The sequence below is a fragment of the Portunus trituberculatus genome, chromosome 20 (genome assembly GCF_017591435.1).
Source record: "Portunus trituberculatus isolate SZX2019 chromosome 20, ASM1759143v1, whole genome shotgun sequence".
NCBI classification, from domain to species: Eukaryota; Metazoa; Arthropoda; class Malacostraca; order Decapoda; family Portunidae; genus Portunus; species Portunus trituberculatus.
The window spans coordinates 9,127,382-9,140,061 of NC_059274.1; the positions used below are offsets into that span (position 1 = coordinate 9,127,382).

A 12,680-nucleotide genomic window follows, 5' to 3' on the forward strand; every position below is an offset into this window, starting at 1 on the left:
TCTCTCTCTCTCTCTCTCTCTCTCTCTCTCTCTCTCTCTCTCTCTCTCTCTCTCTCTCTCTCTCTCTCTCTCTCTCTCTCTCTCTCTCTCTCTGAAGAGAGAAGTCCACTTTCCTCTTCAAGGGGATATAGTGACTAAAAATAGCAGCATAATACACAAAGACAAGTATGACAAGCTTGCAGAGTTTACCTCGGTACTGCACTACCACTGATATCATACAGGTGGGCTTTTTTAACATCTGGCGCGAAGGGGTTAAGAGTTAAGAAGGGATGAATGAAATTTGGTCAGAGTGGAAGTCGTGGTCCCTTTAGTGCCTTCCACTCTGATCAGCAGTGTATAATGCCTGTAGGCATATTTAAAGAGTATATGTGGGAAGCCCTGTTCAGCTTCCACCCATTAGTTGCCTGGGCAATTTCATTAGGGCCCATATCGCCATGTAAAGGACAGAACACTACTTGACCATCACCCCTCGTTCTGGATTGTTTGGCCACTCCCGATCGACACTTCGCTCATTTCTCTCTGCCATGTATGTTTCGAGAACCCTGCTTCTTCCGGTCACTCCACGTCTCGAGGCCCCAGCGAACACCCAACTGAGTCTACCTTGAGCCTCGCTAACACCCAGACGGCAGAGAACTCCCTGGACTCTCCAAGAACTGGCCTCTCCTCTGCTGCCCTGGTTTCACCCTCTACCTTCTTCCCGCGCCAAACATCTGCCTCCAGTGTTGGTGAGATTAGTGTTCCTCTGGCCTCACTCGCTCTGGAGGGAGACTCATGGTGAGCTGGTGTGCAAGGTGTCCCTTTTGTTGTTGTTATATTGTGTATACCTCTGTGTTTTTGCAAGTCTAGTAAACTGGGAACCATTCGAAGCTGTTTATTACCGCCCCACCGGGTTAAATGTAGTTCATCCTGGACCCAGTTTAGAGGGGCAGGCCAGTGATGGCGTTTCGCACCTTGCCCTCGCAACAAATAGACTAAACTAGTAAGTTATTACTTACACACCACCCAAGTGCATCTTTAGTGTAACCACCTAGAACATGATGACACGTAGGTAACTTTAAACCACTTGACAAATGGCATAGCTTTAAAGTGGTATGTGGTGGGATTTGAACCTATATGTGGACGTCTACCCGATCCCATGCTCATCACCTTATCACTATGCCACAGCATCCTTCATATAGACCTGAGAGACTGCAAATTTTGGGTGTCAGGAAATGGCATAAGCTGGTCTGGACGTATACTGGAGCAGACACATCCTGAGATACCACTATACAAGGAAAGCTGCCCGTTTGATAGCCAAAACTGTGGCATCTGGATCTTTCCACTAGCTGTGAATACCTGGTAGATGTTTATGAGCATTAGAGTCACAGTATAGAGGGATTCTGGTATCAAAGTGGTGAAGAACTCTAGATGATAGGAGTCAGGGGTCAGATGTGGATACTCATCAGTAATCAAGGATTGTCTTATTTTATAAAGATGATCAAAGTCAGAATAGAGTGAGAGTTGTTATTAGTGCACCACATCTCCTGTAGGAGCCAAGCCAGTCAAAGCTGTCATTGTACTACTAAACATACAAGTGTTACGTTGCTACTTTCAGCTCCATGCACTGCTCCTTGAGGTATGGTGATGACAGGTGTTTTATTGTCCTACAGGTGCAGGACTGATGCACGCAGGAGTGTATGATGCCTGTGTGGCCGGTGGAGTGGAGTTCATGTCAGACGTCCCTATTCGACATTCACGGAAAATGAGAGAACTTATGCTGAAACTCAACAAGGCAAAAACTACAGGTAACAAAGTGTGTGTGTGTGTGTGTGTGTGTGTGTGTGTGTGTGTGTGTGTGTGTGTTTACATAGTTGTATTTACCTAGTTGTAGTTTTACAGGGCCTGGCCTTTATGCTCGTGTGGTCCCGTCTCCATATCTACACTTATCCAATTTTTCTTTAAAACTATGCACACTCTTTGCTGACACCACTTCCTCACTCAAACTGTTCCAAGTCTCAACACATCTTTGCGGAAACTAAATTTTTAACATCTCTCAGATATCGTCCCTTCCTTAGTTTCTTACTATGTGATCTTGTGCTTCTAAAGTCATTCTTCTCTCAGGATCAGTTTCTCATTATCCACTTCATCCATTCCATTAATCAATTTATAAACTTGTATCAGATCCCTCTCTCTCTCTCTGCTCCAAGGTTGGTAGATCCATTGCCTTTAGTCTCTCCTCATATGCCATCCCTTTAAATTCTGGAACCATTCTTGTAGCCATTTTTTGTAGTCTCTAATTTTCTTATGTGTTTCTTTTATGGGAGTCCACACAACTCCTGCATATTCCAATCTAGGTCTTATTTTAGTACTTATCAATTTCTTCATCATTTCCTTGTCCATATAGTGAAATGCTACTCCAATATTCCTTAGCAAATTATACGTCTCTCTGAAAATTCTATCAATATGGCTTACCGGTTGATTATTTTCTTCCATTGTCACTCCCAAGTCCTTTTCCTTTTTTACTTTTTCTAGTTCTACTCCATCTCCCATCTTATAGATTCCCACTGGTCGTCTTTCACTTTTTCCCATTTCCATGACATGGCTTTTGTCCACATTGAATTCCATCTCCCATTTTTTGCTCCATTTCCAGATCTTGTTTAAGTCTTCCTGTAGTATTTCACAATCCTCTTTTGTTTAATGACTCTGCACAGTTTCGCATCGTCCGCAAACAGATTTATGTAGCTGTTCACTCCCTCTGGCATGTCATTTATATATACGAGAAAAATTATTGGTGCCAATACTGACCCCTGTGGCACTCCGCTGTCTACTGTTCTCCACTTGGACTTCATATCTTTAACTATCGTCCTTATTTCTCTCCCCCTTAAGTAATTCTTCATCCATCTCAATGTGCTTCCTTTTAAGCCACCCTTCTCCTCTAACTTCCATAGTAATCTTTCATGTGGCACTTTATCAAAAGCCTTTTTTAGATCTAAATAAATACAGTCAACCCATCCTCTCTCTCTTGTACTTTATCAACTATTCTAGAGTAGAAACTCAATAAATTTGTCACACATGACCGACCTTTTCTAAAACCAAATTGGCTATTTGATAATATTTTGTTGTCTTCAAGAAACTCAATCCATTGCTTCTTTATTACTTTTTCACACATCTTGCATATTACACTAGTTAGTGATACCGGTCTGTAATTTAAAGGTTCTTCCTTCCTTCCGCTCTTATATATGGGAACCACCTCAGCTCTTTTCCACTCCACTGGCACTGTTCCATTTTCTATTGAGCATTTTATGATGTTGTATATTGGACTTGCTAGTTCTTCCCTACATTCTTTCAGTATTCTGCCTGAGACTTCATCCGGTCCCATTGCCTTTTCCTCATCCAATTCCGTCATCAACTTTTTATTTCAAGCTTGGTTACTTTAATCTCTTTCATATAGACAGTCTCTCTATTACCCTGTGGTCTTTCAAATTTGGATTCCTTAGTAAAGACCTCATGAAATTTACTATTTAACAGTTCTGCCATACTTTTGGGTCTTCCACCATTCCGTTTTCTCCTTTTAACCTTTCTATTGTTTCTTTTTGTCTTATTTTTCCATTTATGAATCTGTAGAACAATTTTGGTTGTTCCTTACATTTTTCGACAATGTCCTTTTCATAGTTCTTTTCTTCTTCCTTTCTCACCTTAGCATATTCATTTCTTGCTGTTTTGAAGTTTTCCTTATTTTCTGGATTTCTGTTTCTTCTCCACCTTTTCCATGCTCCATCTCGTTTCTCCTTTGCCCTAGCACATCTTGCATTAAACCAATCTTTCTTTCCTTCTTCTTTAGGTCTATATTTTGGAACATATTCCTGACCCCAGTTTTGTATATTTCCAAAAATAAGTTATATTTCTCTTGAACCGTTAATGAGTTTTCCATCTCCTCCCAGTTTACATTTTAAAATAGTTCTTGAGATTCTCAATATCAGCCTTTCTGTAATTTAATCGGTCTCCTTTGTATGATTCATCTCTATCTTCCTTTCCTTCTTCTATATCCATTTCTAATATTACATGGTCACTCTTTCCCAATGGGCACTTGTATCTTATATCATCGTTAATTGGTATATCCCTTGTAAAACTAGGTCTAATCTTGCCGGCTCATCGCTTTCCTCTGAATCTTGTGTTTTCCTTTACTCTTTGGACCATCAAATTATCTATCATTAGGTTCAGGAATCTATCTCCCAGGCATCTTCCCCATACCACTTTCATAATTTTCCCAGTCTACCTCCTTACAGTTGAAATCTCCTACCAATATCACTTTTCTCCTTTCCTTAATGATTCTTGTAAGACTCCTTATTGTGTCATCTATCATGTCTCTATATTCTTGGTTAGTCCATGAGTTTGTTTTGGTGGCACATATGTTCCAATGATTGTTAACTCCTTTTTGTTAATATGCATCTTAACATACAGTATTTCTGATTTTCCTTCCCAAACTCCACTTGATTTACCACTATCTCCTTCCTTAACATCATCATGACTCCTCCTCCTCCTTTACCCACTCTGTCTCTCCTCCATATATTATACCTTTTATCTATGTCTATTTTTATTGCCTCATTTAACTTTGTTTCCACCAGGCATACAATATCTGGTTCTTCTTTCTTTATGTAATCTCTTAATTCTAATTTACTAGATAAAATCCCATCTATGTTTGTATACATCATTTTTAATCTCTTGTTCTTATCATTTTTAGTTAAACTTGCTCCATTCTTTTCTCTTCTTTCTCTTTTATATACCATTTCCTTATCCTGTCTCCTATAATTCTCCAAAAAAATGCCTTCTTCTCCTCCTCTGACCTTTCATTATTTTTTTCTCTTGCTTCTGCCACCAGTTCATTGTGTCTCTTCCTTTCCTCCTCGTTTCTATTTTTCTTTATATATATATCTTTGCAACCTTCTGTTTCTCTGAGTTTCGTTTTTCTATATAGTACTACTTCTGCTGCTGCTTGTGATTTTAGTAATATCTTAATTGGTCTCACTGTTCCTTCTTGATATGGTCCCATTCTATGGATTTCTTCTACTTCCTCTTCTAAGTTCTGTCTATCCTCGTCATTCAGATGTTTTAGTAGGTCTTTTACTGATTTCATTTCGTCTTTTTCCCTTCTTGGTCTATATTTAACATTTTTTTCTTTCAGTCCAAAAATAATTACACTTCTTTTTTTCCGCAATTTCTCTTACTAAATTTTCTTTTTTCTTGAGGACTCCTATCATTTTGCTTGTCATATTTTCATCTCTTTCTTTTAACTGTTCTTGAAATGATTCCTTGTCTTTCTTATCTTGGATTCTCCATGCTTGTACTTCTTTTTTAATCACATCTTGTACTCTTTCTTCTTCTTTGTTAACTAGATCTTTTAGCTTCTCTTTTTCTTTCTCGGCTTTACCGAGTCCTTCTTCCATCAATTTCTTATAGTTCGCTATTTGGACTTTTAATTCTTCATTTTCGGTTCTTAGCCTAGTTTCGTTTTCTTCCACTCTTTTTATCCTTTCAATTTCTGGAGCTCTTTATCCTGTTCTTCATTCTCTTTCATTCCCATATTCTCACTTATCAATTTATCTAATATACGTTCGATAGTCAAGACTCTATCAAATAGTGAAGTTTGCGCTGTATCAAAGCCTTCAAATTCTCTTTCTCCCTCACCAACGTTGTCATCATCAGCTTTCATTCTTTCCCTTGTCACATACCTGCATTTAGATGGAATATCTTTCTCACTCATTATTATTTAACACTGTATTCATGAAAAAAAAATGAGTCCACACTTTTTGCCCAGGCCACTGTAAACCCAAACAAAGGTAGTGAAGATCAGCTGATTCTCGGGAGCGACGGTATTGCATCCTTCCTCTACCGCGTCGTGTGTGTGTGTCTGTGTGTGTGTGTGTGTGTGTGTGTGTGTGTGTGTAATTCACTGTTTGATCTGCTGCAGTCTCTGACGAGACAGCCAGACGTTACCCTACGGAACGAGCTCAGAGCTCATTATTTCCGATCTTCGGATAGGCTTGAGACCAGGCACACACCACACACCGGGACAACAAGGTCACAACTCCTCGATTTACATCCCGTACTACTCACTGCTAGGTGAACAGGGGCTACGTGAGGAGACACACCCAAATATCTCCACCCGGCGGGAATCGAACCCCAGTCCTCTGGCTTGTGAAGCCAGCGCTCTAACCACTGAGCTACTGGGCCGTGTGTGTGTGTGTGTGTGTGTGTGTGTGTGTGTGTGTGTGTGTGTGTGTGTGTGTGTGTGTGTATTTACCTAGTTGTATTGTACAGGGTTCGAGCGGGGCTCATAGTGTCCTGTCTCCATATCTCCATTTATCTAGTTTTTCTTTAAAGTTATGCACACTATGTGCTGTGACAATTCCATTATCCAATGCATTCCATTTTTCTACTGTTCTGTGTGGAAAACTGTATTTTCCAATATCCATCACACAGTGCCTCATCCTTATCTTTTCATGTCCTCTTGTCCTTCCATCTTCCTCTGTCAACAGCACCAGGTCTTCTTTGTCTATCTTTTCAATATCATTTACTGTCTTATGCATTGTTATTAGGTCCCCACGTTCTCTTCTATCTTGTAAGGATGGCAGTCCCATTTCCTTCAGTCATTCTTCATATGTGAGGTCCTTTAATTCTGGCACCATCTTTTTATCAATCTTCTGTATCCTTTCTAATTTTTTTTATATACTTTTTAGAGCTTGGAGACCATACCACTGCTGCATATTCCAGCCTTGGGCATATTATGCTTGTGATGATTTTTTTCATTATATCTTTATCCATGTAATGAAATGCCACTCTTACATTATAAGTCAACATCTTATATGATAGTCCAAATATCTTGCTTATGTGTATATCAGGGCTCAGATTTTCTTGTATGATCACTCCCAGATCTTTTTCCTCTTTAGTCTTCATTATTTGCTCCTCTCCCATCAAATAGTTCCATACTGGTCTTCTCTTAGTCTTTCCTAGTTCCATTATGTGGCATTTCTTAGCATTAAACTCCAATTTCCACTTCTTGCTCCATTCATAGATTTTGTTAAAATCTTCCTGCAACAGCAGACAGTCCTCTCTGGTTTTGATAACTCTTAGCATCTTTGTATCATTAGCGAATAAATTTATATAACTGTTTATCCCAATGTGAATGTCATTTATATAAACTTGAAACATAATGGGGGCTAACACTGACCCTTGTGGCACTCTGCTAGTTACTTTACCCCAAGATGAGTATGTATCTCTGATCACAGTTCTCATTTCCCTATCCTTCAAATAATCTCTTGTCCATTCAAGCAAGGTTCCATGCAGTCCTTCTATGTACTCTAGTTTCGAAAGAAGTCTTCTGTGCAGGACTTTATCAAAAGCTTTTTTAATTTCCAGGTATACTGTGTCTACCCATCCATCTCTGTTTTCAAGTCTTGCAATAACTTGAGTAGAAGCTTAATAAGTTTGATACACATGACCACCCTGGCCTGAACCCAAATTGTTTGTTTGATATGACTTGCTCCGCTTCTAGAAATTTAACCCATTTTTCTTTGATAATTATTTCACATAACATCCCTATGACACTTGTAAGTGACACTGGTCTGTAGTTTAGTGGTTCAGTTGCCTTTCCTCCTTTAAATATCGGTATAATGTTGGCTCTCTTCCACTCTAGTGGAACTTTCCCTTCATTTATTGAACTTTTAATTATTTCTCAAATTGGATCCAATAATTGCTCTTTACATTCTTTTAACACCCAACCTGATACACCATCTGGCCCCATTGCTTTTCTGACTTCCAACTTATCCAGTAATCTTCCAATATCCTCTTTGTGCACTGCAATCTCCTGTAAGTAATCCTTGGCAATCCAATATCCTATTAGGTTCTGTGAAATCATCTGCAGTGAATACCGTTTTGAAGCTCTCATTCATTATTTCACACATTTCCATTTTCTGTTTGGTATGTCTTCCCTTATTTAATTATTTTTCAATTGTTTCCTTATTCTTAGTTTTGCCATTTATAAACCTGTAGAAAAGTTTGGGTTCATCTTTGCTTTTATTCACTACATCTTTCTCAAACTTCCTTTCTTCCTCTCTGCTTACTCTTAATATATTCATTTCTAGCATCTTTGTACTGCCGTCTGTTATAGTCATTTTCCTGCTTTAAGAGTTTCTTCCATGCTTTATCTTTTGTCTTTTTTGCTTGTATGAATCTAGCATTGTACCAAGCATGTATTTTTTTCTGAACTCTATAAACAGGAACAAACTTTTTTACTCCTTCATTGTATTTCTGTAAGGACATATCATACTTCTCTTGTACAGTCTTTCTGCACATAATATTACTCCACTCAATATCAGCAAAATAAATCCCTAATTTTTCAAAATCTGCTATTGCATAATTTAATCTCTCCTTTATGTCCTCTCTGTAACTTATCTTCCTCCTGCATTTGCATCTCTAATGTCACAGGATCTCTTTTCTCCATTGGACTAAGGTATTGTATGATTGGAGGGGACTCTAGTTTCTTTGTGAAAACTAGGTCGAGCAATGATGGTTCTTCTTCCCCCCTGTACCTCGTTGACTCCTCCACCCACTGGTCCATTGTATTAACCATAGTCAACTGTAACACTTTCTTGCTCCACTGCCCAGCATTATCCATTACTTCAATCTCTGTTCAGTTTATTTATTTACAGTTAAAGTCTCCAACTAAGAATATTCTTCTATCTCTTTTTATCATGTTATCTAGGCACTTTACCACCTCTCTTTGCATATCTTTATGGTCTTCTGATCCCCATGTATTAGTCTTTGGTGGAACATATGTAACTATAATTTTTCTTTTCTTCAAATCTTCTGTTCTGATTGTTATTACCTTTACTTCCTGTTACCGCCCCAGGAGGTGGTAGATGATGATGATGATCAGGATAATGAGACCCTCACGTTGACGCAATTGGTATATTTGGTCGAAACCTAGAAACAGACATTCACCTTAACATCGGTAATTTCAGTAAATAGCAATACTCACGCCCCTCCAGTGAAATAAGTAAGAGAGAGAGAGAAGAGCCCTTCGCTTGATGAAGGTCGAACTCATTTCTCTCTCTTGCTCTTCACCATCCGAAGCTGAGCATCATGATAATAGCAAAACAACAGTACATCCTTAATACATATATATTACGTAAAGGCACTCGTTCACAGTCTCTGACTGTCCCGAGCACACATCAAATGTGTCACAGACATTATTAATATTCTGAAGTGCACCAATAAGTATCACGAACTTCAAAGCACTTTCACTTACGTGTTACGGGTCTGGGGTATCCTGGTAAACTTAAGCGGTGGTAAAACTTCTCTGCACACGAGACCTTCAATGACATGTCCTCCTCCTTTGGACCTGTGCTGTATTCTCCCCGCGGGCCTCACTGTGACACCCAGTCTCCCTACATATGAGGTCATAGGTCACCGATGCTGGCCATTCGTATTTGTTCCGGCTGCTGGTGGAGAGTCCAAGTGCGATGCGCGTTTCGCATGTCCCTTGTCCATCAAGAGTTTTATTTCCCTTTGGTAATGGAGACATAAGGCTGGATCTCTCATCAGGCGTCTTCTGAGTTCTATAAGCCGTTGTTCTGCGAGTTTCAGATTATCCGGTAGGCCTGGTTCCTTGTATCTGAATGGGATAGGCAGTTGATAATGCCGATCTACTTGCTGCGCGGTTGATGACCATAATTCTATTACCCTTTGGTCTTCCATTGAGATAGTATCTTCACAATGAAGCGAGAAGTCGCTTCCTAAAATGGAACCATACCGAATCGCACTCTGTTGCCTCTGTGCTATCGCTGTCATCCCGGTAGTGCGCACGTTCGTTACTCCAATTGGCTCCCCATCTTCAAATCTCATAGGCCCATTGACGGTCCAGCCGAGGATAGTGCTTGTTGCAAACGGCTCTCCATCTCCTCCAGCTCTTATTTCCAAAGGTAGTAAGGCTTGTGGTGTGTCTAGACCTATGAGGAAGTCCACTCCCCCTGGTATACAGGTCGGGGGAATGTCTTGAAGGTGAGGCCATCTGACTATGTCTCTATTCTTGGCAATTGAGCCCTTCAGAGAGGACGGCAGCGATGGTACTATGAGTACTTTGCAGAGAGAGATAGAACGGTTCCTCTGTGTTCCGATACCAGTCAGTTTCAAGTTGAGTTCTTCGGTGATGACTTCCTTTCTTTCATCCATGATGGTTCCAATGGATAGCGTTACCAGTTTTCCCTTGGCATGCAATTGATTGGCCAGATCGCGGGTGCAGTAGGATCTGTCACTGCCCGAATCTAGGAGGGCTCCTGTGATGACGCCTGGTTCTTCGCTCCGCTCCTTCATAACTTTAACTCTGATAATGGGGAGAGCAATCTGTTCCGCGCCATTTAGTCAGATCCCCTGTCGGGAGTTCTCCACCTTCAATTCTTCTCTCGTTGATTCCCTTGTTGATTCTCCCCTGACCCAATGGTAAGGATCTTTCTCAGTGTTAGGGGTGGTGTTTTCGGCCTCCCATCTTGCTCTCTTGTAAGTCGTTGTGAGGTAAGCATCACTGGTAGAGGGAGTTGAGGGCGCCGTACCTTTGAGCGGTCTGCGTCGGCCTCCCCTCGTGAGCGGTTCAGTTTCTATTTCATCAATGAGGCTCCTTGTCACTGTTTGCTGGTTAGCTGCAGCTTCCCACGGACGCGCCTCGCGCCCAGTGTTACGTGGGGCAATATGTAGCAGTCTTGAGTGGCATTGATTGCAGCCACTCATGCCACACTTAACCCTGTGCACACAATTCTTTATCCAGTGTCCTTGTCTAAAACAGGAGAAGCAGCGGCGGTCCTGTCTCATTAGCTTCACGCGCTCCCCCACGTCCATGTTGTGGAACTTCCCGCAGTCACTCGCCTCATGGTTTCCCTGGCATATAAAGGATGATTCGCCTTTCATCTCTGTGGAGGTAGCAGTGATGAGTCCTATAGCCCGTTTCGTGAATTGGTTTGGGCGTTCTTGTTGCGCTCGTTGCTGCGTTTCTCCTGAGGCTGCTACAGGTAGGCGCTCTTCCGTCCTCCTCACCACTCTCACTCTGCTTCACTTTCAATTTCACTGTTTGCTTCTTCCCAATAGTCCATCTCCTTTTCGTAGTCAGTGCTCAGCTTCCCTGTAAACCTGTCTGTGATGATGTGCAGTATTTCATAGGCATTAACTTGATTTAGTGCTCCAAATTGTTTTAAGTTGTTCACACAGGAACTCAGATTATTCCTAAAGGTACGTAATCCTTCGATGTCTTCTAAGCTCAGGTTTGGCCCATACATGACCTCCCTCACTAGGAACTGAATGTACTTTCGCTGATTTCCATGCCGTTCATTCAGTGTCAACCAGGCCTGCTGGTATCCCTCTGTAGGATCTGCATACCGGTTGCACCCATGAAGATCTTGTTTAGCCGAGCCAGAGTATGCTGAGATGAGCAATTCCAATTTCCGCGAATCTGTTATGTTTCCCGACCGAACGTGTTTCTCGAAATTGTCCTTGAATGTCCAATACTCGACGCACGTCCCTTCTTTGAAGGTGGGCACAGGCCTCTGGTTGAACTGCATGGTTGTGGTCATTTCTTTCATCCAGTTTTCATTTGTTGCTGCCGCTGTTGCGGGCTCCCGAGCTCCCAAGCTGATGCTTCCACTTGGTACAGTGAGCTCGTTCCTTCTCCCGTCACCCTCCCCTGGTTGGGCATCTGTCCTTGCGTCTCGGACTGGGACGAGTCTCCCCTTTGTGTCAGTGACGATTCAGACGCCATGGCGTGGCTGGCGTTCTGCCTCAGCGATATCTGTGTTGTGTGATCTCTTCCTGTTGCTTCTGGGGCATAGAGCGCAGCTAATTCTTGGTGCACCATACCTTGCAGTGTACTCATGAGATGGTCATACATTTCCTTCACTTGGTCACTCCGCTGTTCTAGCCAATTTTGCCTTCGGGAGCTCATTCTCTCTGCCGCACTGGGGCTCGTCTCGTTGCCACTGTACTGCAGGAGGACTAGGTAGTTCCTCACTACTTGGTGGGCTGCTTGCTTCTGCTTTATTCTTTGCCATCTCCGTTAGGGCACGACGATGGTGCCTCTCGTGGACTTAGGTAGTCGATCCTCTCCGTGACACCCTCGTGTGCTTTCAAGTCCGTAGCACATTCTTGTGTGCCTGCTGAGTCTGTAGCACACCCTCGTGTGCCTGCTGAGTCCGTAGCACACCCTTGTGCGCCTGACGAGTCCGTAGCACACCCTTGTGCGCCTGCCGAGTCTGTAGCACACTTGTGTGCCTTCTGAGTCCGTAGCAGACCCTCGTGTGCGTGCTGAGTCCGTAGCGCACCCTTGTGCGCCTGCCAAGTCCGTAGCACACCTTCGCGCGCCTGCCGAGTCCGAAGCACACCACGTGCTCCTGCAGAATTCGTGGCCCCAACCCCGCGTGCTTGTCGAGCGCGCTACGCACCCTCGTGTGCTCACCGAACTTGTGGTATGCTCTCACGTGTCTGCAACCAGCACCTTAGTGGCAGTACGCCTCGACATGCGAGCCCACTACAACACAACACGTCTACCACTTCGAGGGAGAGAGAGATCTGGCAGGGAAGGAGAAAGAGAGCTCTAACACTTACCAGTTGAGAGAGAGAGAGAGAGAGAGAGAGAGAGAGAGAGACTTGCGGCGGGGGAT

The 12,680-nt window shown here is 42.3% G+C and overlaps 1 protein-coding gene across 1 annotated transcript in view; it reads left to right on the top strand.

The window, feature by feature from the left end:
- Positions 1-12,680, top strand: part of LOC123506794 (trifunctional enzyme subunit beta, mitochondrial-like) — a 46,669-nt gene that overhangs the window by 14,277 nt on the left and 19,712 nt on the right. Inside the window, exon 4 of the mRNA XM_045259132.1 lies at positions 1,650-1,784. Coding sequence (XP_045115067.1) covers positions 1,650-1,784 — 135 coding nt within the window. The remainder of the gene's footprint in view (positions 1-1,649; positions 1,785-12,680) is intronic.